At 36.7% G+C, this 27,987-nt stretch overlaps 1 protein-coding gene and 1 long non-coding RNA gene across 3 annotated transcripts in view; one reads left to right on the top strand and one right to left on the bottom strand.

Moving 5' to 3' along the window:
- sv2ca (synaptic vesicle glycoprotein 2Ca) overlaps nt 1-17,191 on the bottom strand; it is a 54,514-nt gene extending 37,323 nt beyond the window's left edge. The window contains exons 1-2 of one of the 2 annotated variants that reach the window (XM_066711957.1): nt 17,022-17,191; nt 471-1,153 (exon numbers count right to left, since the gene is read on the bottom strand). In XM_066711957.1, coding sequence (XP_066568054.1) covers nt 471-1,050 — 580 coding nt within the window. In that variant the 5' untranslated portion in view covers nt 1,051-1,153; nt 17,022-17,191. Of the gene's footprint in view, nt 1-470; nt 1,154-12,952; nt 13,286-17,021 lie in introns of those variants that run through there. The other variant, XM_066711956.1, reaches the window with a different exon arrangement.
- An 8,344-nt stretch (nt 17,192-25,535) lies between these two features.
- Nucleotides 25,536-26,486, top strand: LOC136755228 (uncharacterized). Its single transcript, XR_010817638.1, has 3 exons — nt 25,536-25,720; nt 26,102-26,264; nt 26,365-26,486. It is a non-coding gene; the product is annotated as an uncharacterized LOC136755228 (long non-coding RNA).
- Nucleotides 26,487-27,987: the final 1,501 nt, after the last annotated feature.

The raw sequence follows: 27,987 nt of genomic DNA, 5'->3' as shown, positions 1-27,987 counted from the left end.
AAGGTTACAACATTTCTGAGTTGGTAGGATCAAAGAAGCACAGAAAACGAAAGTGAACCAATGAACAAGAAGATTGTATTCAAGTGGACATAAGCATTGAAAGTGTCTTATTACTGTACCTCATCCTCTTGGAAAGTCCAAGAGCATGAGGTAAAGGAATCCAAGGTTCAATTTGTGGATCAAAATGGCACAATGGCATAATAGGAAGGTCTTAGATTGAAACTGTAGACTTGCAGTGAACAAAACATGAGTGATTCCTTTTTATTGGTTCTACTCTGCTTCCTTTCATTACTAAAGGTGATAAAATCAGTCCCTATGAATCAACGAAGCAATGCACCTAAAAAGATGTCTTTAAATTATATATATCACTGCAAATTTTACATTAAATAATACTATATAATAATTATAATTATAATAATAATAGAGGAATTCAGCAGTTTCTTGGGATGTTATATGAAATAGTCACCTACCTAGCCAACCTGATCCAGAGTTTGGGATGCACATGTCTGTCTCAGCACTGGGCAGCACGAAGCCCACCACAAACACTTCCACCCCATCGGCCATGAGTGCCATGCCCAGCACGAAGAACAGCTGCCACTGGAAGCGCCCGTGCCCACACTCCTGGATGATGAGCTCGTACTGTTGGGCCAGCTCCTCCTCGTCAGCCTTGCGCTCTGTCTCCAGTTCCCGCCGGTCTTTATACTCGTCTGTCATTGGCTGTCCCAGCGCCACCTGGTTCTCCTTGGCCTGGCCCATGGTGGGGATACCCTGATACTCGCCCTCATAAATCTCATCGTCCTCGTCATGCCCCTCTGTGGCGTCGCTGGAGCCCTCCTCGTCGTTGGCCGCAGCAGTGTAGTTTCCATCCTGCCTGTAGTAGTCATCGGCTTCCTCATCATCTTGGAAACGGCTGTAGTTGCGCTGGGTGTACTCGTCTTGGGCCTTGTCCACCGCCCTGTTCACCTTCTTCACCGCCTGTCGCTTGGCCTCTTTGGCGATGTCTTTGGCGCCCCTAACCAGTGAAGTCCTGTCCCTGTATGTGTCATCCATTGCTGTGGCAGCAGAAGACTGGAGGAACTCAGCGGGCTCAAGCTACGATTCGATGTGGGATCACCATATAAGACTGTCCTTTCAAGCAGTGGTGGTGAGCAGTCTGCAAGGGGGAAAACAGACACAAACTGTTAGACATGGAATAGGGATACCCCAATCAATGTGTATATCATACTGTAGTGGATTAAGGTGAGGCATCTCAAGTGGGAATGCTGACTGAACTTCTAATGCTTCTGTGTAAAATTAAAAGAGACAACTGAGAAAATTAGTGCATTTATATATTTCTGTCCCTGACAATACAGACATTGAACCAAATACAAATTTTGGCATTGTGTTATGGCATAATGAGTTTCAGTATTAAAAGAGTGAATGTGTGACTTGTATCCAGATATTAGTGTTACGCATTATAAAAAAGGAAGCACTCGTGTGGTTTAATGCGGTAATAGGCACAAAAATAATGTTTCACCAAAAATAATCCTATTGTAAAGAGAAAACAGCAGCAGGAAGCCGAGTCTGGCTGAAATGTAGCAATCACCATCAGTTCAGGGCCACAAGCCATGAGCCAGTTCTGCAGGCCTTATTCATCAGAGCAGTGAAGAGCGTGAAGATGCAAACGCAGACACTTTCATACGATTAAACAGCAACACGAAACAGCCTGCCGAGGAGCTTGATGAGAGACATAGCTCTGATTCATGGCTAGTTTGACACCAAGCTTTGTCAATGCACATCTGGTGTTAAAGGAAATGTATGCTACTTATGCTGCACAAATACATTTCAGCAACTTTCCATCATGCATTAGATGGTGACGCCATCACCAACCTGTCTTCAAAGCCTCAGAACACAGAAGACAGAATGCAGTGATTCCAACAAGCACAACGGCAGTCACTATTTCTCGACTTCTAAAACATCTCATTTAGATCCGACATCGTGCAAATACAGTAGAATCCCACCAAAGTGTTTTTCTACAGCTGTCAAGATTTGTTTTCTGATTTCATTCAAACGAATGTATTTGATTAAAGAACTGAAACTCAAATCTATATATGTATTATTTTCACTAAATATTACAATTGCCTCCATTAGTTCTGCAGTAGTAGCACTTGCCAATTAAAAGTTAAATTGTTTATCAAAAACACATATACATAATAAAAATAACAATAATCATAATTTTAAATAATAATAATAAACTGGGGATATATACAGAATGTGGAACTAAAGTTACCATTTCAACATTACATTGAATCACTTATAAAAATAAATGATTAAACCTACACCAAACACAATTATGAAGTTGACAATATATCTTGATATGTGAAAAATGTATTTTGTTCACCAAATGAATAATCTGTTTTGCCCTGGATTGTGGATTAAACAAATGTCTCTCATTTAGTGAGATAAAATGGGTATTTCATGCACAAAAGTGCTTTTGTGAAGGAAATGTAACAAAGCAAACAGCTCCCTATAAATAACATGCTACTTTCTCCTTATAAAGATCTTTCAACAGCTAGAAACCTCAACCACAGCCCATTACACTACTATTTAGTGTAAATCGGATTTGTATTATCCCACTTTTAAGGTTGAGAATTCTTGTCTTTTTTTCCACGTCTAAAGGCAATTCTATTTAAAAAAATCTTTAATCTGAGTCTAGAAAAGAATCTAGTCCAAAGGAGATACATAATTGGGCATCTTTACTTGGCTTCATCAGTACAGTAATCAGACGCTGTTCCAATGATTCAATTGATTTACCAAAACCCATTACATGATGAAACTTATTTAGAAGTGATTTCACTGATGTTGGAAAGGTCTTGAGAATTAATCTGAAAACCATGTATACCTGGTTATTCCACAGAAGCCATGACTGTGATAGACTTCTACATTTTGTCTTCTGTGATCACCCACTCCAGACAGGAATTCTCACCATGGGAAGGAGTTGTAATGTTTAATTTATCCCCAAAATATTCAGTTTTAGTCTCAGAAGTATATAAAAAATCGAATAAATCAAAGGTATCCAAATTATATCATCATCATGCATTATACCTCTCTTTTTTAGTACCTCCCTTGTCATACTTTGTAATACCTAACTGCAAAAGAATATTTTTCTCCTCTTGTATTTTGTTGCATACAAGTGCTAAGTCACTGTGGGAATGTCTTGGTTTGTTCGGCAAAATGCCTTGGGGAGTTGAACTAGTCAGTGGAAATATTAGACAGGCCTTTGATAAATAATGTTGGGCAGCAGAGTGAAAAGAGACCTGCTTGTTAATACCCAGCTAGAGTAAGAGAGCGTTAATTCTTAGAAACGCAAAACTACAGCAGTTAGGTCATGCTCGAGCCCCTGAGCAATATTGGGTAAGAGAGCGAGAGATGAGGCATAATACTTTGCTCCTAGTCTGAAAGCACCCACCGAATTGCATTTCCATTTTGTGGTTTAATTAAGGCAAACCTCAAGTGTCTTTTTTTTCCTTACATCTTTCCTGGAATCAGTAACAACAACCAATAAAATACACCCTGAACAATTTCCTTCAGTACTAAAGACTTGGAGCCACACTTAGGATTCACTGCAACGATCAGAAGAAAACATGAACAAAAGGAGAATTGTAACATTAATTTTGTGGAAACTACTGTCATCACTCCCACATTATTTAAAAACACTTTAGTGTCTCAGGTTTGTTAATAGCTAGACACTCTTCAGTGCACTTAATGTGATTAGAACAAAAAAGCACATCCAAAACTGGAGAAAAAAATCATTATAAAAAAGAAAAAAACTTCAAATTGAAGAAAAGCGTGTATTGAATAACTACATGGGCATTTTCTTAAATCAAGCCCCGAGGAACAGAATGTGTGACTGATGTGACACTTAAGAGCTCACATTTTATCTTATTTATGTATGTATTTATTTATATATTTACTTACTTTTGATATATAATTAATGTCAGACAATCATTTCAATACATTACATTTGGATAAGGGCATCTGCCAATTAATACATACATAATTACATACATAAATAATAATAATAATAATAATAATAATAATAATAATAATAATAATAATAATAATGGATCTACAATCTACACTTAATTTATTGTAGATGCTGCTATAGTTGCAGTTGTAAGGAACTTGAATGCAGCTTCTGCCCCTTTTCTGGCTCTGTTTCATGATAACGTCCACTTTGGCTCTGGTTAATGGGCAAGAAGAGCGGGAATTGAAGAATAATGGAATCCCAAACACCTCCCCTTTGCTTCATACTGATTTTGGATAGCTTAAAGTGTACAGGCTTGGCATTGAATTAAACCCCAACCTACAGTTTCCCAAAATTGTGTCTCCTCGATAAAATAAATAACATTTTAAGGCTAAGCAGTAAACCTATGAGCTCCACTAAAATCCAGTACTGCTTGTACCTTAAGGAGATATACACCGATCAGCCATAACATTATGACAACCTGCCTAATATTGTGTAGGTCCCCCTTTTGCTGCCAAAACAGCCCTGATCCATCGAGGCATGGACTCCACTAGACCTCTGAAGATGTGCTGTGGTATCTGGCACCAAGATGTTAGCAGCAGATCCTTTAAGTCCTGTAAGTTACGAGGTGGGGCCTCCATGGATCGGACTTGTTTGTCCAGCACATCCCACAGACACTCGATTGGATTGAGATCTGCGGAATTTGGAGGCCAAGTCAACACCTTTAACTCGTGATTCATCAGACCAGGCCACCTTCCTCCATTGCTCCGTGGTCCAGTTCTGATTCTCACGTGCCCATTGTAGGTGCTTTCGGCAGTGGACAGGGGTCAGCATGGGCACGCTGACTGGTCTGCGGCTACGCAGCCCCATACGCAACAAACTGCGATGACCTGTGTGTTCTGACACCTTTCTATCAGAACCAGCATGAACTTTTTCAGCAATTTGAGCTACAGTAGCTCGTCTGTTGGATCGGACCACATGGTCCAGCCTTCGTTCCACACGTGCATCAGTGAGCCTTGGCCGCCCATGACCCTGTTGCCGGTTCACCGCTTTTCCTTCCTTGGACCACTTTTGATAGGTACTGACCACTGCAGACCGGGAACACCCCACAAGAGCTGCAGTTTTGGAGATGCTCTGACCCAGTCGTCTAGCCATCACAATTTGGCCCTTGTCAAAGTCGCTCAGATCCTTACGCTTGCCCATTTTCCTACTTCTAACACATGAACTTTGAGGACAAAATGTTCACTTGCTGCCTAATATATCCCACCCACTGACAGGTGCCATGATAATGAGATTATCAGTGTTATTCACTTCACCTGTCAGTGGTCAAAATGTTATGGCTGATCGGTGTATGTCCCAATCCGCACTATGTATTACAACATCAAGTTAATGCTCAGTCCTTTGCCAAATGAAAAAGAAACACACATGATCTCAAACTGTGAGCATTCAGCCTTCTCCCTTATGACTCTAGATGTCATGAAATTCAGTTTTTTCCAAAACTCAGTGACAAATGTGATATTATTTTTATTTTGTCTTCAGGCTCTCTGGGTAGTGTACCTTTTGTCAATAGCATAATTTATTAACTGTAATACAAATATAATATACAAATCTTATTTAAAGTAAATTAATGTCAAGCCTCATAATCATGTTAATTTTGTAACTAGAAACTCCAGTCAGAATGAAAATCATAAGACACAGTAGTGTTTAACACCTTTGCTTTGGGGAAATCTATAGACAAGATAACTTGTGTTCTCAGTATATTAGCTTATCTACTCTAGGCCAGGGATTAGCATCCAATTTTCGTGCACTACTTAATTTTTCAGTAACTGTTACACAAAACTGAGGGAAAATATCAGGTTTTAACCCCAGTACAGTCTGGTTGGACCATTCAGTATAAGATTCCTAAAGTGACACCTGCATTGAGCAAAAATGGCTCTGGGAACATGACAGTATTTTAGTATTTTTTTAAAGGACTGTCTTAAAGGGGAACTCCACCGAAATTCCACATTTTCTCATGTTATTCTATAAGTAGAAACATATTCTGTGGAGTGAGATTATCATGTCCAGCTCATTCTATGCCCCAGAAATCAGAGATCAAGAAATATGCCATGATATTACAGGGGTGTTAACTCTGGAGCTGCTTTGCTGGAAGTCAATGGGGAAAATCATAAAAGTCATGACAGCTACAGGAGTGTGAACTGCACATGCATGCTCTCCAAAGGGATATCCCAGCCATTCAGTGCTCAACAAACTCAGGAAATATCTAATTGATAAATAAGCAGAGTTTAATTAACAATATCTATTAACTTAATAACATTGTTTCAGCCGTACAATGTTATTAGAATTGCATGTGTACACATCATTTTACACCATGTTTATACATTACTGCCATGGATTAATTGTCTTCTAGAACAACCCTCTCTGATTCCAAAGTCCTTAATCACAGATCAGTGCTTGATAATGAATAAAATACGGTACCTCACTTTATTGTGCAGTAAGAGCATTGAGAAAATAACACCTAGACTGTCAGATTCAGTAACATGCTGTACACTTTCCAGACCTCTCCACATTAATGCGGCAACTCCAGTCTGTGTGGTTGTCTGTGCTGTTGTGACTCTCTGACCCATGCTTTTCCATAAGTGTCAAAATATCCCAAATCTTCTGTCTAAAAGACGCAAACCTTGTTGCCCTTCATGCGAGACACACTCTTAATACTTTATGGGAGCTCTCCAGGAGTGTCTCTTTCGAAACTGTATGCATCATACATTGACACCAGCTCCATGTTGAAGTCTACAGACTGAATTAACAGGTCCTGCTGAGCTTTTAAGGTACCCTAGAGATTTCTTTTCTCTTAGGTTAGGTAAGACATTTCTCTTCAGTTAGCATAAAACAAGGTTACTTTTGTAGGTGACACAATCTATAATACCTAACAGAAAACCCACAGAGGCAATGGTCTTCAGCCTAAATGTGTATTTTACAGTGTTTTGATTTTATTTTTAAATCTAAATTAAATCATCAGAATGTCTTCAGTAATTCAAGTCAGTCTCATTGGGATGGAGAGTCTGCAGATAAATCATGTAAATTGTCCCAACTGCCATTATGAATACTTACTAATGTTTGTGCACGTTACACATGAGTTTCCCACCATATGCTGTGCAAGCCATCTTGATTAACCTATGTTTCTAAAATATTTGGCAAAAGTACAGAAATACCAGGTTTAGAAAGGACTTGTGTTTTCAGAGCATTAACATATCTTCTGCATAGTTCGCATTAGATAATAAGAATGCAAAGAGTGGCTCTCCACGAATGAGCCTCTTAAGGAACAGGCCATTATCTGCTCTGCCGAGCAAAGGTTCAACATCTGTCTGTCAGTGGCCAATTCAGCCGAAGCACGAATTTCGTCTGTCAGCCATAATGAGCGTCAGCCCGAGCTCTGTTCTGAACGGGGAAACCGATATCACACGTCAGGTGCGAATGTCTGCACTGTGACAGAGGCAGGGTTTCAAAAGCACACTGTGCTTCCTAAACTTCCTCTGGCCTCTGCAGTACAGCATCTTGGGCTCTCTCTCCCACTGGGAACCCCCTACTGCGAGTTTTATGATCAGATAAACAAAACACACGCTTTTCTGTTTGATAATGAAAACATTCACATAGCAGCGAAAAAATGTAAACATTTATGATGCCATTATTTTAACCAAGCTATATGCCCCCGCTGTGGGGGGGGGGGGGGGGGGAAACGACCTTTTCGTTGCACAAAAAGTGATTAATTGCATTGGGTGTTTGAGGAAAGAGATGAGACCATTCAAGCCCTCATGCTCATTTGGGAGTTAGTAACTGAGAATCACAACAAGTCTGTTTTTTAATAATCCCAAGGAGCTCACAAAGGAGTTTGTCCACTCCAGACCGTCACAGCTATCTGAGTGAAGTGTCCATTTCCTGCTTTGAATGTCTTTAAACTCCATTTGTTTCCCTGGTTTCACTGTTGATCTTGAAAAGGTTCTTCTGGGCTGGCATTGACAACACCTTCAATGATTTTGAAAACTTGAATCTTCTCCCTACTAGTCTAAATTATTCAATTTCCTTTATACATTCCCTGCAAGTCTTGTTGCTCTCCTCTGAAAAGCCACTACAGCAGCCTAATTTATTTGGAGTGTGGTGACCAGAACGGACCACCATATAGAGCAGTGGTCTCAAACTCAATTCCTGGAGGGTGTGTATGCTGGTTTTCGTTCCAACCGAGTCCTCAATTTCTTAATTGGTCTAATTGTTTAATTAGCTAGATACATTTAAACACCTATCCGGGCCCCGGGATATTTTATAAGCAACTGTACCTTGAATCAAATGCACTTTCAGACCATCAACTGTAAAATACCTTGCAATATATTTTTTAAATATGTCAAATAGAAATTGGACAAATTAAGTAACTGAGGACTCGGTTGGAACGAAAACCAGCATACACATGGCCCTCCAGGAACTGAGTTTGAGACCGCTGATATAGAGGTTAAACATCACTTTGTATATTTAAAATCTACATATTAAACATCAGATCCAACCATTTCTGAGTTTTTTTATATTACTTCATCACACTGTCTAGCAATGAAAATTATGATTCTTTTAGTTCTACAGATCCCATTTGATATGTATAGTGGACATTTTAATTAAATTCAAGTAATACCTCAGCCCATATAATTATATTAAAATAATTTCTGTTTAGAAATAAACTACCAAAAGCAATTATATCTGTGGCTGATCTGTGTTATACGTAGATATGCACATGCATATATATGTACATACACACAAACATACAAATGTGTAAATGCAAATCTTGGAAGCTAGATGTTTTACTGTCAGACAATGCATATCAGACTGTTTTAATCCCCAAAGAGGGAGACTGCTCAGGCACAGCATATGTAATTATATCAAGTAAAACAAGATTACCTCATCGACACTCACTGTCTAAGCTATCTTGTTTTTACAGATTTAGCCAGACATCAATGCTTTTACTGAATGAATGTCTGCCTTCAGAGATCACTGCAGAACTGGACAGAATAAAAATAAAAAAATAACTTTAATTAAAACAACTGATAGCTTCACATTAGCTACATATTCAATTTTATGAGTATGGAGAGAACACTAATACAAAGCTTCTGATATATTTTATTTCAAACTCCTATGTAATGAGGAGATGCTCTTTTTCTGTAGAGAAATATTGTTTGTTGTACAACAGGAGTCACATCTTTTGTAGCTGTTTTAACTGTACCATTTAGCTTGGGATATCACTGTACCCATTATGTCTAATATTGCTGAAGCTAAAAGATGGACTGTTATTCAAACTAATGTTTTGATCTTAACATATATACAGGTTATTTTCTTTCCAGGTACTGGAGTCATTGATACAATTTCTGAATCAAAGGCTGTGTTTTCAAGGGTGTTTCAGTCATGCAGTCATAAAGACAAGTCCTCGTGATTTTGTCCAACCTTTTAGATTGTCAGAAAGGGGAAAATAAAAAATGATTTAAACAAAATAAAGAAGGTATAGTCCATCACAATTGCTCTAATGGAGAACTATAATCCTCAATATTATCATGAAATCAGACTATAAAAGGGTTGTATTATTGTAATACTGAGAAGGATTTAAAAGTTAGAAAACCATTTTCTGCTTATTTTATGTCAATTACAGAATTATCCTACGAATACAATTATTACTGATTCTGCAGCTGCATCAAAGTACATTATTAAAAATGAACAAAATTATTAGAGTAATATACTCCCTTGGAAACCAAAACTCTAGTCTATATCCTTCCTAAAGTATAATCCCTCTGGAGAACTAAGTCAGTTATTGGCTCTGTAACTGAGCAGATATTCTTGATGTTTATTTGAGAGTACTTGCATTTCAATTACAATCATATCTGAGAGATACAAGTGATTTTATTAACCAGTCGGGTGATGCTGAAACACATTCATGGAGTTTGGACACTATATTTTGTAAGATCTTTCATCCCTATGTAAACTATGCAATACATTAATTGTCAAGATGACTGGTTGTCTTCACTAAAAGTAATTTTCTTTTTGATAGATTTTCTTTTTCCAGTGAGGGAGCTGCGATGGGAGTCATGATCTCTGGATTGGTTTTTGCAGAACATCATAATATATCTTGTTTTTTTCCTTGGGATTTAACTGATATGAGAAATGGTAGAGGAAAAATAACTTGAAAAAGCCAGCACTAAAAGTGATCCATCACAATGCACTGGGTAGAAATGGTTTCTTGCCTTATGCAAGAAGTTTCAATAGTGAAGCAATTAAACTGGCTGCTTCTTGACTCCAAAACTGATATATTATCTTGCCAGACAGAAGGATCTGGGAATTGTTAAATACAAATAAATGACAGATTGTGTTTGAGAAATAACACCACAACCTGCTTGCAGAGTGCATGTGATTATTTTTCAATGAGCCCCTGCCCTTTTAATGATTTCTGCACGTTACCTAAGAAGACCATGTAACTGACAAGGATATTTCTTTAAACTCTTGGCACAACATGACACACTGTTTCTGTTTTTATATGTTCATTAATTATTCATTAGCATCTTTGATCAAAAATGTTCATTTGAAACATGATGTCTGCCAGAGCCTGCAGTCCCTGGGATACAGAGAGCAGCCACAAAAACAAGAACAGATCTAAAAAGAAATAAAGAACTACTCAATAGTTTTTTAAATTGCTTTGAAACTGTGAAGTAAGCAGTGAAGGAAATATTTCAGAAGGTATATTCATGCTTTGAGTTATAGTGTAATACTTTTAATAATGTTGAAAATGTAGTGGCGTTATGTAGTATAGTGTATTTTATTTGAAAAACATGTAAAGTCACCTTGGAGAAAGTTTTTCTGAGTCTTGATATTTGCTCTTTAGGTTTAATGAGACAGTCCAGCACTCAAGTTAAGCAACTCCACATATTTATGAATACATACATACCATCACTGTAATACATTTAAACAACGGCTCAATCTTTCAATGCGTGCACTGCTAATTTGACAAGAAAAATAAGAGGAAGGCTTGAGTGGGCTGCAGAGTGGCAGCTGCGGTTGTTATTCATGGGGACTAGCGGATTTGAGATAAGTTGAAGGCATTTGTTTAGCAAAGCATTTCTACCCACACTGAAAACAATAAAGAATCTCACAGAGGAAGCCAGCAGCATTAAATTGAAGGAATTCACCTCAACGTAACAAAAGGTTTCCTTTTTGGTTTTGTTTTTTGTTTTTATTTCGGGAGGGTGGTGTGATTCAAGCATTCACAGTCCTGACAGGGATTCACAAAGGTACACTAAAACACTCCTTAAAACCTAATATAAAAGCAGGACCTGAAGTCACTAAGTAATGTGTAAGTGCCTATAGAAAAATAACAGTAGATACTTCTTTACAAACAAAATAAAGTTGAAGGTGTATTAAGCACACTACAAAGTCATGTTGTGGAAAATGAATCTTTAAGATGTTTCAGGAAACTTCTCAGTGACGTATTGTGAACTGTACGATATAGGAACAGAATAACACAAATGTACAGTACAGGCTCCTTCTGTTTCTAACCTTAATTTTGTAATTATCACTTACAGTAAAAGCATTCAGAATGTGTTCGTGTCAAGTTTAGGTCAATTCAATCTAGATGTTGAAGACAACTTTGTGGCCTCCAAGTCGATCCTGCAGTGTGTATTTAATTATTTTGTGTATAATCATATGATTCAACTTTGCAATGTTGTAACTTGTAACTTTCTATTGCGCTTATATTTTTTAAGTCGCCCTGGATAAGGGCATCTGCTAAGAAATAAATAATAATAATAATAATAATAATAATAATAATAATAATAATAATAATAACGTGGTTTACCATCTACTGGGTATTTTAATATCTGAAAGCGATCATCTAATCACAAGTTGAGCACCCTAATCTATTTCTGGATGTTCATTAAAAATGTACAGACATTTGTTCATTTGCATGTCTCATTTGTAAAAGCTCACATTTTGATTGGTTGGTGGTGTTGGTCATTTGGAGTTATAACAATTCATTTAATTTAAGGCTATTATTTATAAATGCATGTTTATAAATTGATTCAGAACTCCTTTCTAGCAAGTGAAGAAATACTGAATCGACATCACTATTTTAAAATTTTCCCAGTGAGACCATGTTGGACTCCGACACTGATTTTCATATATATAGAATTATCTTAGCATTCAGTAGCCCTATGTTTGGCTATATCAGGTTGTATTAAGGCACACAGTTTGTGTGCTGATTAGTTTTCTAAACAGAGTCTTAAACTCTGCATCTGAGAGACGAAAAATAAATAAAAATAGAAAAATTCACATAGAAACAACCAGCTGAAAATAAGCCAGAGAGATGTGTGTAAAATATCAGGTTCTAAACCTGATAAGGAATAGAGCAACTTCAATATTATAATGGAATTAATACTGTAGCATTTCAGGCTCCTTCCTACTGCATCCACCATTGACAAAAACAACAAAGAACAAGAGTGGCAGCTTTTAAGGAGCAACACTGTTCTCAGTCTCTCTCTAAACTACTTCTCTGGGGCAAAAACTGGGGCACCCCTATATATCTCCTTCAACCCTGTGTCCAGCTCCCCAAATCACAGCACTCCCCGTTCCAGCGTGGTGTTATCTTTCGACCTCAGAACCCAGTTTCCCGCTCATTAAATCAGATCCTGAAACGATCTGCCCCACCCCAAACACACAGAACTGACAGACAGGCACACAACATGCTGCAGTCCCTCCACATAATAACCCCAGATCGCTACACTGCACCCCCCGCAGTCCCCCCAGCCGAAGGCCGAAATCTCAGTCCCAATCTGGCAAATGTCTCTGCCTGGGGGCTGCACAGGATTCCAAGAGAAGTGAATGGCAAACAAGGGGCAAGTTTAGGGTCTGCGTCGAGGTTGCTCTACTTACCTCCGGGACCCATTCATGTCCTTCCGGAGTGGTCCCCCAACATCCTGGCTTCCATGGGTTGTGACCCCCACCAATTTATTTAGATTATGGCTGGAAAACCCAGCTCCACTCACAACCCCAAAGCTGACCACACTCTTGTTGGGGCCTGCACGTATGCACCCTGCTGGATAAGATGCCGTTGGTGTCAAACGAGTGCTAACGTCGAACACCTCTTGTCCTGCACTGGGGTGGACCCCTCACATGGGCAACCAGCCACTGTCACTGGGGTGGTACTTTTGCGTCACTGTTCCTCCCCCCAGGCATGTTCAACCCGCCACTGCAGTGGACCCTCACTCGGACGCTACTCATCTCCCACTTTGGCGAGCACTCAATCCGAATGCGGAAGCGGAAGCTGCGACTGCACCAGCTGCTCCTGGTACTCAATCAATTCTGCATCCCCGTTCCTCCACCTCTTTCTGCTGCTCCAACCCACTGTTGACCCGTTCCTTATACTCCCACATCGGTACAGCATAGGCCTTTTCCAGCAGAGTCTCGCTATCGTCGCATGTTCGTTGCGGGCGCCCATGCTCCTCCAACTGAATCTCTCTCACGTCAACTCGGAGCCATCGCTGGGCACCACCCAACGGCTCTACGTAGCCTTCCTCTGCCCAGGCCTCCTCAGTGTTTGCCGTAGTGTTTCTCTGAGTATCTGTAGCTCTCCATCTCATTAGTTATCTGAGGTGGGGACTCATCACTGCCACCTCGCCAGCTTGGAATCTGCCTCTAGCAGGAGTTCATCACTGCCATTCTGCAGATGATTGGGCTCACTCACCAGCTCGGTATCTGCTTCTGGCAGGGGTTCGTCACTGTCACACTGCTCAAACTGTCTGTGGAAGAGTATCACTGCATGTTCGCTACTCGCCATGGAGAAGGCCATAAGAACCCACGTCCCAGAACTCCAAGAAAAACTCTGAATCAGTCTTCCCAGGCTTTTGGTTCAGTCTGCAGAATTCAAGCCTTCGCCATTCTATCTCATTCTGAGAGAACTTCCACAAGACGGCACCCTGCAGCCCCTCTCTTCTTGTTGAGATGGCTAATCCATTTTTTTTTAGTAGCAGAGCGGCATGAATTCTATCCACTTATCTGACACCAATGTAGCATTTCAATCAACGTTGTAACAAATGTATTTCTCAGGCAGCTTTTAAGAAGCAACACTGTTCTGAGTCTCTCTCTAAACTACTTCTCCACAACGGAAACCGGGGCACCCCAAATATATCTCCTTGCCCCCGTGACCGCCTTCCTTAATCACAGTGTCCACCCTGTTCCCACGTGTGGTTAACCTTTGACCCCAGAATCCATTTTCCTCATCACTATATCAGATCCTCAAATGATCTGCCCCACCCACCCCCAACACACAGAACTGACATACACACACAACAACGTACTGCAGTTCCTCGATAGTCCCAGATCAGTACAATACATTTGGATACAGAATTAGTATGAAACAAACAGTCGTAGCTAAATGACCATAGCTGTGAAAAACAGATTACTTAAAAATGTTGGCAGTTACTGATACATATGGAAGCAGCAGGGGACAGTGTTTTTCACAAGGAAAAGCATCAGTGGTCATTTAATGGACCAGCTCAAACTATTTTTTTCAACACAGTTGGACGGTACTTGGAAAGCAAATGTTATGCCTTTGCATATTGAACCATTTCAAAGATTTAATATATTGAAGTGCATCAGACTACAACAAATAAATGCTTTAATAAAAATAAAATCTATTAATTTACAAACCAATCATAGGGAAATATTTTTTCCACCTTATATTGTTCCTCTTCTTCTTTCTTCATCTTACATCATCATCATCATCATCATCATCATCATCATCATCATCATTATCATTATTATTATTATTATTATTATTATTATTATTATTATTATTATTATTATTATTATTATTATTATTATTATTATTATTATTATGCAGCAGTGTGATTAGTGGTTAGGGTTCTGGAGTGGAGGGTTGTGGGTTCAATCCCAGGTGGGGGACACTGCTGTTGTAGGCACTTTACCTAGATTGCACCAGTAAATGCCCAGCTGTTTAAATGGGTAAAATGTAAAAATAATGTGATATACTGTAACAATTGTAAGTCATCCTGGATAAGGGTGTCTGCTAAGTAATTATTATTATTAGTTTACATTTTATGTAGAAGCCTGTGTTCTCATGAATGGTAATAACATTCCTAAAAATCAGGAAAAGTGTTGGGTTTTTGCTTTTATTTCTTTATTAGCAGACGCCCTTGCACAGTTTTCACAAGACATTCTCAAAACAATACAAAGTCAAGTAAATACAATCAGTGCAAAACTACAACATTTTGCTATTATTAAATTTAGATAGATATCCAACTATAAAAAATCTTAAAACTTAAGGACTATAACTATTATACTTATCCTATTTATGTGATTGAATGTTTATATGTATAGGTTAAAATAAATTGACACACTGGCACACAACTCAAAATACTTCCTTTCAAAATGAAAAAGAAAAATAACATAAAAAGAAAATTAATGAAAATGAAAACAAAACGCATAATAGGAAAAACTAGTTACACATAATCAATTTTAACATTTCCCAAGAAATGAAATGTGAGTGAATTCCGTTTAGATAACGGTTATGCCACTGCATTTAAAAATCCTTATGCATGTTTCCATTATATTCATTTTTGCAAATCTATTTCCCCGTATTAATATTTAGTAGACTACTAAAATATCGAACATAATCTGACGCAAAAGTAGTTGAGAATATTCATATTATCCGCAGTAAGTCTCAGTCAAGCACAAGTCGCGTCACGCAGCGTGGATTCACCCTCCATCACCAGCCTCTCCAAAAGTCATCTTTCTTGTAAGACCCTGGGATGGCATCAATCACAGGTCCAGTTTGACGCAAGCTGCCCTTTGTAATGGGATTTCTGATGCCATGACATTGTGCTTTGGATTCAATCCTCTCCTTTCTGAAGCTGCAATCCCTGGATGACTCAGTACCCGCAGCATCGTGCTTCACTTATAGATGGATCTCTGTGCGTAATGCAGAGTGCTTTATGCGCCTAAAGCCAATGACCGTCATACACATTGTACACAGCGCATATAAAAAGTAATAGCGAACCATTATTGGATGCGAGCATCACACAAATGTATTTTGAGAGTGTTTGAAAATAGATCATAACTATAAATGTGTTATATGCAAACCCTTGACAGATGCACTTTGTCATTAAAATGTCATGTAACAGTGAGATCAGGTATGTTCTTAAGACAACTTTTCTTCTTGGTCGCCAGCTTCTTCTATGTAAAACATTTCAAATCAAGAAAATGCATTTCCACTGTAAATATAATCCAATAAAGATTACTATTTGAAAACCTAAGACCAAAAAGTATTTTACCTGGCTGTCCTGACTTAATTCTTAATGATATGCAGTGCCTAAATGCGGCATCGTGAGTAAAGAGTGCAATATATGCAATGCAAAAACACTATCCTAATTTTAATGACACATATATTATGATTTTCGCAAATATAACTTTAACCGTACAATCCAATGTTTCCGAGTTAAACGCTTTCTTTCATCCGCACTGACCATTTTATTGCAGTATCTTGGAAGCGCTTATAAACTTGAAGGATTTCGAGTGTTAGTATATTTCATGTTATAATGTATTCACCAAAATCTACCACATTTAATTCCAATTTCTTCTGTAAAATCGGAAAACGACATTATTATATATATATATATATATTCTTTATAAGGGGCGGATGCATTACATTTCAAAGCATTACAAGCAAAAGTTACGCGCACATGTTGAGGCGTCGGTGCTCAAGTGAATTAATGGCATAATGCAGATAGATATCCCAGCGCCCCACGATGTTTGAAGATTTACACTGACTTCAGAGAAATTATTTTTTTTTATCATTATTTAAAACACAATCAAACTTATCATAAAGCAAACTCTTGATGTATTAATCAGGGTAAAATACAGAATAATATCAACTGAACGCAGAGCTTTAATCACAAAGAATTAGGAAAATCAAAAAGCTTACCGTTTAAGTAGGGAAGAAGATACAATATTAATAGTGAATGCCCAAAACATGAAACAAGCTTTCTTAATGTCTAGTAGATTTTAGTTGGTATCCCACAATAATGTGACAGGAACTGAGGTAGTAACTGCCGGGGAGGATTTTTTTTTTATTTTTTGACGTTGCAGCTGAGCCTCTGCAGTACCACAAGAAAGAAAAGAGCTGGATGAGAATACGAGAGAGAGAGAGAGAGAGAGAGAGAGAGAGAGAGAGAGAGAGAGAGAGAGAGAGAGAGAGAGAGAGAGAGAGAGAGAGAGAGTCGGGGGGAGGGGCAGATGGAGAGAGGGAGTAGGGAGAAGGCAATCAATAATTGTACCCAGGGAGTAAAATGGGCAATCCCGTAATGGAGCACTCTAGCTGGTAGAAATGTGGGGGAGGACAACAGAGAACATAAACTATCATCCCTGTGAAGGTAAGAATAAAGTCATAGAAGGGAGCCTGGTTATTATTATAAGAAGTAGTAGTAGCAATATTTATATTACGAACATATCAACATACGTGTTCATATTAATTTCGTGGAATACATTGATAGTTTCGCAATGTTCTTTAAAGCAGCTTTCAGTAAGAGGAGTGCCTTTGCATAAACCGCAGTTGTCTTAATTGGGAACGCGTTTTCAATATGTACTTCAGTGTTCACTGTACGGGGTGATGCCTTAAATGCCCCTATAACAGTTAAAATATAAAAAATCATAACGTATTTCCATAGCTCCCTGTTTATCATCAGGAAATGACAGGCGAATACACATGGTGACTGTAGATATATATAAACATATATACAAATATTTGATTTGGACTGATTCATGTAAATGTATTCGGTTTCATGTGAAAACCAAACATCTGAAACAGACACAAAGCCACGACAATAATTCAGGTGATTATTGCAAACAGCACATTTCCCTGTTAATCGCGAGAATGATAAAATCGTTTTTCCCCTAATATTCAAGCATTTACACGTCTTTGGTTAAAACAAATGCAAATATGCCAAGAAGACCTAGAAATGCTAACACACATGCCGGCGACTTCATCCGCAGTATCCCATTAAACCTACCGTGTCACTATGTTTTTGTTTTATGCGTGCGATAGTTTCGTGATATTTCACATCAATCTGCTAGAGGATTCAAATCAGTGTTCATAATGACAATATAGGCAGCAGATCTTTACACATGTTGTGCTTATAAAACGTGTCCAGCATTACAAACCATGTTTAGGCTTTTTCTACCTAACAGGTCTCCGCCTGACAGTGGGAGCTGGCCGTGGTGCTGAAACACAGACACCTGGGAAACAAATATCACCCCGCTTGCATGGTGTAATTCATATTAATTTACTTTTTGCCTCCATCATGTTTTCAGTTAAAAAACGAAACAAAAACAAGTATCCACAAGTTTCAGTGGTTCAATTTTAATTCGAATTTAAAGTATCTGAATATATTTTGTCTACATGTGACATTACTTTTTGCATAATATAATATTGAATAATTTGGGGTTGTTGATTGGTAATATACAAGTTAATATCAGTGAAAGTTTGTAAGTTAGTTAAATAAGTTGTAGGAACATTTCGGTTAGGAGTTGTATACATAAGTGCTAGTAATGCACATAGTGTCAATAGGCAAAAGTTTAATTCAAGTGCTGTTTTTAATATGCATGGAAATGTTGCTGCACTTTTTCACCGTACCTTTAAAAGGAACAATAAAATCAACTGGGGTTTCCCCAAGTTCCCAAAATACAGTAGAGCAATAATAATAATAATAATAATAATAATAATAATAATAATAATAATAATAATAATAATAATTCTATAGATCACATTGTGTTTGTAAATTATCATTCAAACTTTTACTACTTAGAACAATCAGTAAATATATCTAACTGTAAAGCACTATGAAGAGGTAATGTACTGAAACTGATGTTTTGAAATAAGTAACTGTATTACTGTAACATTTCTCCTTTGTCTCTCAGGAGAGTGCCTGATTTCCCCCAGCTCAGGGCCATTGGACTTATGTGCAAAAAATATATCTACGAATATAACACAGACAATATATGTTTTTTCTTTCTCTTCTCTGAATTATTATTTTTAAATATAATAGTTGTGTAATGTATCTGGACTGCCAAATTTGCATTCCTAACCATGGGTCCTGAACTCCAGTGTGAACTGATTTTCAACGCACTTCCAGCAGATCCTACATACTATACTGAACTGATTTGCTTGACTGAAGCAGATTATCTATACAAACTGTGGGACTGTGGTCCTCAAAGACTGGAGTGTTGACCTCTGATGTAGAGTAATATCCATGTGGTAGTATACATATCCAGAGGAAAAAACTTTAATTAGTACATTTTAATCAAAATTAAAAAAAGTTCTAATTCACAATCATTTTTAATGTTTTTTCTTTCTTTCTTCAAATTACATGCTTAAGTGAGTACATACATTTATGTAAATAAGATCTGTAATGGAATGGTAATCTCTTTCCTCTCAAAGCTAATTGTACAGTAAGACTTCTGTCTTCCACACAAGCAAAACATCTGCAGCTGTGTTAAATTGATGAGGCTGTCATCATAGACTTTTTAGTTTTATTTTCTCTAACAGATTCAGAAAGATGATAATGAAGATATATAATTTTCTTTAGCAATAATCAAAACCTGTTGGCATCAGCAATAATGTAATTGTTTAGTGGAGGTTAATTACACATTTCACATCTTTTGTCTTTAAAGATAATTTCTAAATATTATTTCCAAATTTACATTCAGCCCCTTCCTTGCCTTTAGATCTGGGCTTTAGTTGTCATGCATATTTCTTCCAGAATCTGCTGGACATTCTCAATCAATATAATGCCTTAGTTTCTTAGCTCCATTCATTCAACACATCATTTGCCCTGCTTTAAAATCCCTATCAATATACATTCTGGTGACTTATATCAGCAGTTAAATTACAGAACGTCAATATTTTACCTTCTTATACTATATTTTGTTGTATGTCTGGAGGACTACACCTCTATAGAGCTTCAGATTAATTATATATGAAAGAAAATGGTATAAAGTATAGTATTATATGATTCAACTGATGAGATTTTGTGGTGGTTTTGCACAGCATGAAAATGTTACTGTTCAATTGAATGGCTTTTGATGGGTGTATGATGGTGAGTAGTAAATAGCATCATTAACAGCATATAGTAAGAGGTAGAAAGGTCACTGCAGGGTTAAGTACATCTCCTAGCAAACAGACTAAGAGAAATACTGAATTATTTGTAGGCTGGAATTCATTTACTCAAATTGCTCAGCAGTGCCAGCTGCTAAAGCTGGTGAACAATTCTGGTTGAGAAATTAATACTTCATATAACTGTATACAATTTGCAGTTTGAAATTTGCAACATATAAACTGCAACTTTCTAACTAGGAACGCAGGTGTAATTGTTTAATTAATTAACTACTGTTCTCTTTACCTAGAAACAACTGGTAAGATAAGACAGGGAAAAGTACTTCACTTGCAGAAGAGAAAAACAGTAGACATTGTCTGGAGTAGACATTTAAAGATGAACTAAGAAAAAAATGTGGATGTAAAAAAAAAAAAAACCTGATCATAAGAAACAGTTTAGAAAGAGATACAGAATAACACCAAGAGAAGGGGAATGAAGAGATTAACAGAATGCAACACAGCACCATCCACCATCTTGGGGTTTAGGGTTAGACCTTTCTAAGCTATATGGGCTTCTGCTATTGATCTTAATAAATTGAATATTATTTGTATTGTTAATTATTAACAGGAGTGTTAAAATACATTGTGAATGTTTGTGTTTAACATGTCAAGTCTAAGAATCCTTCTTAGGCAGGAAATTGTCACCAGGACATCCATCTTGCCCTGCAGGCACCAGCTTTAACACAGAAGCCCCAGGGAGCGAGGGGAGAGCCATCCCATTAGCTTGGAATTGCTCACCATTTAATCTAGGGAGTCAAGCAAGACATAGTATTTGATTTAGGTGTGGATGCGGTGCAAGACACACAAATGTAGATATAAATTAATTCCCAGGACCAGCTAATATGTGCTTCTGTTAAACCATTTGTACTGTTACTGCTCATGTAAACAATGTTAAAATGCAATATTTGTTTACATTTAATTTTGTTTGTTTCTCAGGCATCATACTTTATAATGCATTTGAGAATTTCTTTAAAACACAACAGCATTTCAGTACATTGTGAAGTATATTTGCATACTGGTGATGATTGTTACTAGTATTCTTATATATAGCTAACAATGTATAATTTACAAGGTATTCCAATAGCAGAGTCCCAGTTTCTGCTCTTTTTAAATCAACAGTTGTACTTCAGAAATGTTGCTGTCCGTGAATATGAGCTAGTCACATATGTACTTTAACTGCAAACTATAATTTTTACATCAAATCATCTCATAGTTCTTTGTTCAGAAACACCTTTGATGCTATTCTTAGTCCAGAGAGGACTCACAAAAAGTCAAATATATATATTCAGCCAAATATGATAACTATTTATTTTGTAAAATCCAAATGGTTGCCTTTTAGACATTGTTTGCATTGCTGTGTGTCATTTCTTTACTTCCAACCCAAAAATATAAATTCAAGAAACTTAAATCAGACTTCAACAACATGAACTATATTAAGATGATGTATTAAATTATGTATTAAAAGCCAAATAATCTGACAAGGTGTATGTTAAAGAAGACAGAGTGAGGAAGGAGATTACTGTGTCAGGGAAGAAATCCTGTGATTTGAGAGCAGTTTGAAAGTCAGTAGTTTTACACATTTGGAGATTGATAGAATGGAGATTTATTCAAAGGGCAAAGGATCGTCTGTCACTGAGTTTCAAATTCTGAATGTACTGCTGTGCTGCTAATTTCCTTGATGATTATAGATCATGGGGGACATCAAGAATAAAAAAACCTGTCCAAAACACACAGAAATGTATCAGACCAGCTAAAGAAGCAAAAGTGATGTGGTGTGAAAAGCACAAGTATCCAAATCTGTGCAAATTAAGTTCACTTTAGACTGGTTCTCAGGAATATGACATATGAAGGGATCAGTGTCACATGCTCATATAAGGACTTGTTTAAATATAACTGTACCCCCTTCCTTCAGTGTGTGAAACAGGACTTCTTCTGTTCTCAGTTCTCAGTTCTTCCCTTAATTCATACAAAATACAACAAAATATGTGTATTTGTATTTTAAATCCACATATTTGTTTAAAAAAAATGAATCACAATATGCCCGACTGTATATAGTGACTTAATGGCATCAATCATATATTTATAGATTATGGCACATATTTAGTGTATAGATCATGTTGTTCAAATAACTCTTCTTCTCTGTGTTCTAGTGGGTGTGTGTATCTTTTGGCTTAATTACTTAGTTAACAGGAATTTTCTTTAAATGCAATTATTTTTTAATAGCTTCAACTGTTAATACTGCAACACATTCAATAATTGAAAGTTGAAATTTACTGCCAAGATTTCCAACAGTTTCTGAATTGTCAAAAATCAGAATATCTATTTATAAATAGCAACGGAGTGAATACAAAGCTATGTTTGCCATGTGTGGGTGTAAACTTAAAATATGTGCAAGTAACAGATAAATTAGATCAGATAAATCCCTCTTGTTATTCCTCTTAATTAACTTATTCTTCATTTTCACACTCCTTCTTCAAGCAGTTGGACCTTCACATATAGACAAGTGGAGGAATCCATGAAACATAGGACAGACAATTGAATTGCATCTGCTCATATCCTGCAGGAAATATTAAGATTTTTTGTATGCAAGGAACTGTTTCTTTTTTTTTTCCCTTTTCCTTTTTGTCTGATAAGAAAAGCTGTTTTACATCAAGGCAATTCTAAAAAATGAAAAAGAAGAACATCACTTTATCCTCTAAACTTGATGATTCACAGAGTAAATTGCCCTGAAGGTCTGAGCCATCCTTTTACAAGCGGGAAAAGAAAGCTCCTTGAGTAGGGTAACTCCATTTAGAATGCCAGGGAGCAAAGAAGCACTTATCTTAATGTATGACCTCAACAAATATTTTTTTCTTTTACTGATTACCTCTGGGTTTGGATACATAGTCCAAAAATAAACTGTAGGTTGGTATGGAGAGTACTGCCAATATGTGCAGTAATGCAGATTATTTACTTATACATTTTTAACCTGTGAAAAAGGAATTTGCATCTAGTGCTATGAGGAGGAAGGAAATATTAACTGAACAGAGAAAAATAACATCAGATAGAAGAAGCTTGAGTGGTTCTTTCCATCTGAGTGAAAGAAAATAATAGAAACAGTCAAGAAATATTGGGCTTGTTTTACTTGTGGTCTCATTCCTAACCCTAAACTTTTACTTTAAGTATTACTTGCAGTTGTGTTATTGAAATGTGTACTTAAAAAAACTGCATTAGGAATATGTGAATGTAAACAGCACTCAAACTTGTCTTACACACATAACAAACTGTCATATATTTTGGAAAACAATATTCATAGATATCCATATATTTTTTAGTTAATTATTTAAAACATGTCTAAATGTGATCACAGAGAAAACTACACAAAAAGCTATAATTATGATACAGACTCTTCCAACACAATAATAATTCATGTTTGTCTATTAAAGCCAGTCATCTTATGTTCAGGGAAAGATGATTACCCAGTTATTAAATGCACATGATGTTGAATAAAACAACAACATCTACTGTATTTATATATAATAAATTACATATGCAAACCTTATTTAAATCAACTATTACTTACTAAATTCAAATCTTGATTCTTTGCCAATTTCAGGTTTCAGTTTGGTTAATCTTGACAGGCCTGCATAGTAGGAAGACACTCCACATTCAATAAACTACAAGTGACAATTCTGTGATGAGAATTAAAGCTTGTACTGAAAAGTCACTGAACTGAGATCTAAAGTTCAGTCAGAGGAATTAAGATTTGAAAGATTGTTTTAAGAATGTATCCGTTATCCTTGTTGTTTTTATGAGTCATCTCTTAATCCAAGGTAAAGCTTGATGATTATTTTTCTGGTGCACAGAAAAACTATTGCTGCTATTCTTCAAGTGATGGAGAGTTTATATACTGACTGTATAAACAGCAGCTCTTAAAACGCTCAACAGACTCTGCACTGTAAAGAACTGCTGTAAAAATACAGCCAAATTCTAACAGTAATGTGCTGTTTTTCCAAAATATGGTGGAATACTGTAAAGTCGGATGCTTTTTTGGAGCCAAAAACAAGATTGACCGTTAACAGCAGGCTACCGTATAATTTGACAGTACGATGCAGTATTTTATATTTTTCCAGTAGTAGAGCAGTGAGCCACATGCAACAGTACATTTTGAATCACCCTTCATCATCCATGAAAAAGGTCAGTTACATAGACATCTGTGTGGAATTTTCATTTTGTTCCCTGTTTTATTTACAGACAGCTAAATATGAACAGGTCCACAAGGTATACTGTAATGTCTGGTGTAACTAAATGTCTGAGATTTTACTGTGATGGGCAAATAGCTAGTTGCGCTAGCGTCTTTGCTAAGCTAATGAATATGCAAGCTAGTGTAAAGGGCTAGGGGTCTATTATCGACCATTCAAACTCTCCAACGTTCCAGACATGATTATCGGCCAACCGTTGTAACAAGACAGTTTCTTCTGTTAATTTGTTAAAGAAGATTTGCTGCAGCAATGTAAGAAAGTAAATATCTGATATGTATACACCTTATATTGCTATACTAGTGATGCCCACAAATCTTTTGACAGATATTTTTTTTTTGCTTTTGTTTAAATTTTTTTTTTTCTGTACAGACTACCTAGCTTTGTTGTATGTGCTTCTCATTTTGAGTTACGGACTGATGTGCCTGTCCTCTGGCGATTGAGGAATGCAGAAATGCAATTGTGGAATATTTCTGAACAAAAGTGAAAACAAATGATGTCCAGGCTGTCTTTCAGAGAGAAAATTGTGACTTGACACTGCATGTCATTCAGCTCTTGACGGCCCACTTCAAGGAGTCACCTGAGGGACTGATACTCAATGCCGATGTAAGTTAATAGCTAAAGTATTTATTATAACTTTTTTCTATTATGATTATATGCACACTGCTTTTCTGATGTTGAATATCATTGCATATGCTTAATAGGAGTTTGCCACTGCAGCAGACATTGAAGCCACCCTGACTTTGCCTGCCAGCCCTCGTCTGATACTGCGTAAGTGAAGAATGGAGTAGGAAGTTATTAGCCTAAGTGTTGCAGAATATTCATGCACATGTTGTAGTCATGGACTCTGATGGAGTACATAATAGAACCTTCATTTGAATGTTATTTGTGATTACACAGAAGAGAAGACCTGAAAAAATATATAGATTGTTCCAGTGAGGAATTTTTTTGGAAAAAGTAGAAAGTTTACTTATGTATACTAAAGACAATTATTGTGTCCATAAAAAAACACTTGTTATATGTGTACAATACAAGATACCTATGTGTTTTAACTAAACTATTATCTCTGTCTGCAACAAGCGGCACTGAGCAAGTCATGACTGGATGGATGGTTAGCACTTAAGGCCAGCGGTCCAGCCAACCTTTATCACAGGGCTTGCTGCAGTGTTTGCCACTTTTTATATCTTCAACCTACAGTACCAAGATGAGGCGGCTCAGACACTGGAGTTCATTCGGGTAAGGCCTCTGGAATATATATTCCTATGATGGGATTCCAAACTAACCTGAATATAATTTGCTCATGAGCATGTTTTATTGTGCTCACGACTTCTGACATAAATCTGACACCATATCTGAAGAGTAATTTTAAAAGTAGTTGTCAATAGATAATGTCTGTTTATGATTTATTGATTAGGCTTAAGTGTCAGCCATTCGGGTTTTGACAGGTAAATGTCACTTTAAAAAAGGTACATTCTACTAAAATGTAAATTGTATTCAAAGGATTTATTGTTTTGAACTAAAATGACATTCAAGTGATACTGCTTTTATAATCAGTATAATTTCTTGTTACATTCTGTGAGTTCTTGCATTCTCTGATCTTGGGCTTGTTTGTTTTAGGCGCTTCATTGGGGTTAACCCAGATAGGGGAACAAAGGCCGGCCGTGAAAAGATAATGTCTAAAAAGACAGGCAAGATGGTCCAAAAGAAGACGCAGACAGTAAATCAACATGTTGCCACTCTATTAAAAAACCTGATGGATTTTGAGTGGCACTTCATTAAGGTTAGTGTAAGTGTCCCGTGTTTGAAATGTTTCTCTGCCCTCCAATTGTTTCATTTCTCATTCTCTCTCTCTCTCTCACTCTTATCTATATCTCTTACAGTAAGCAGTCAGCTGGGACACCCGTTTACCAATCAATTTTTTTGTTTTTTTTTATTGAACAAAAGGCACAGTTTACATTGGCAAAAGACAGGCCATTTTTATCATTTTCTTTTTTAACTTTAAAGTGACAATTATTTTCTCTTTGTTTCAAAAACATCTTTTGCTACATTTTAATAAATGTTCCATGAAATAAAAATGTCACTTGCCTTCTCCTCTTTTGTGTTAGTTGTTTTAGTGGTTATCCATTTTTAAGACAGGAGAGATGATCATTTTTAAATCTCAATTCTGGATCACAGAATTGTGATCACAACACATTGTTATTTATAGTAAATGTCTGCAATTTGAAGTAGTTTATATACATTTTAATACAAAGAAAACCTTTAAGTAGTTTACAGTAAACTACAGTTTACTATGTTATTATCTGAAATAAATTACGGTAGTGACACTAAAAATACAGTAAAATACAGGCGACCACAGCTGCCAGTACTTTACTGTAAAACTCATATTCTACTGTAGAGTACTGTAATACATTTTACAGTAATTAACTGTTTATATTAATTACCGTAGTGACACTGTAAAAATACAGTAAAATTCTGGTGACCACAGCTGCCAGTACTTTTTTACAGTGTGTACAACACTAGGCTCTCTGATAGTTGACAGAAAAAGAATCAGGATCCTAAGAAAGGCATCAAGCTTTGTTGACACGCCTGGAGGGTATGCAGGCTAATAGCAAACTTATATACACACGTATGCACGTGCACACACACACATAAACACACGTCAAAACTACTATAGAAAAATTAAAGACACTGAGGTAACAAGCATCCTTCCCGTTTCTAAATATTTCTAAATAACTAATATGTGTATAACCTTTTTTTTTTTTTTTTTGTTCCTGGGTAGTATTTACAGTATATTTACAGTATAATCATAAATCTCCAAAAACTACTCACTTCTAAATCTTTGTAGTCATTTTTGTATTACTTTAGTATAAATGCATGTTAATTTGGATTCATATGTTTTTTTTTTCTGGCTTTATGTCAACGAAAAGACACAAATTCGCCCGTTTTCTCTTTGGAAGGTAAATTTCAAAATATTACTCTCCTGGGCACAAAAGCAAAGTTTGTGGGGAATAATAGCCATTTTCTATACTTTTTGTGAGGCATAAGCAATTAGGAAATAACACTTACTACCCAGGAACAAAAATTGTGTTACATAGTGAAATCTGTTATTTACTAAATAAGTTCTAGTACATTATATCTGGGAGCTTTGAGAAAGAAATAAGAAAGCCAAAGTAAGATCTCAGGAAGCTATTTAAAGCTTGATGGAAGAACAACAAATATCTAGAGCAGTATTTGAAAGCTGGCACAGTGCATGACTGAGTGATAGCATGGTATACTGATAGGATTACATGGACAGACAAAGATTAGTAGTTTATTCAATTCTAAAGATTTATCAGTCTATGCCTGTTTAACACAATTACTGCAGTTATGACAAATATATTGTGACATATTTCTGCTGGTTAAAAAGTTCAGTATAAAATTCCCCTGCTAAAAGCTTTTCCCTGATGTGGTGTTCAGTCCCGTTTAAATACTGTAGGGCATAAATCCTCCATAATTTTAAAAGT

This window comes from Amia ocellicauda, chromosome 8, assembly GCF_036373705.1.
Source record: "Amia ocellicauda isolate fAmiCal2 chromosome 8, fAmiCal2.hap1, whole genome shotgun sequence".
Lineage (NCBI taxonomy): Eukaryota > Metazoa > Chordata > Actinopteri > Amiiformes > Amiidae > Amia > Amia ocellicauda.
Note: the sequence above shows the minus strand (reverse complement) of the source record. Positions and strands in the feature narration are given on the sequence as shown.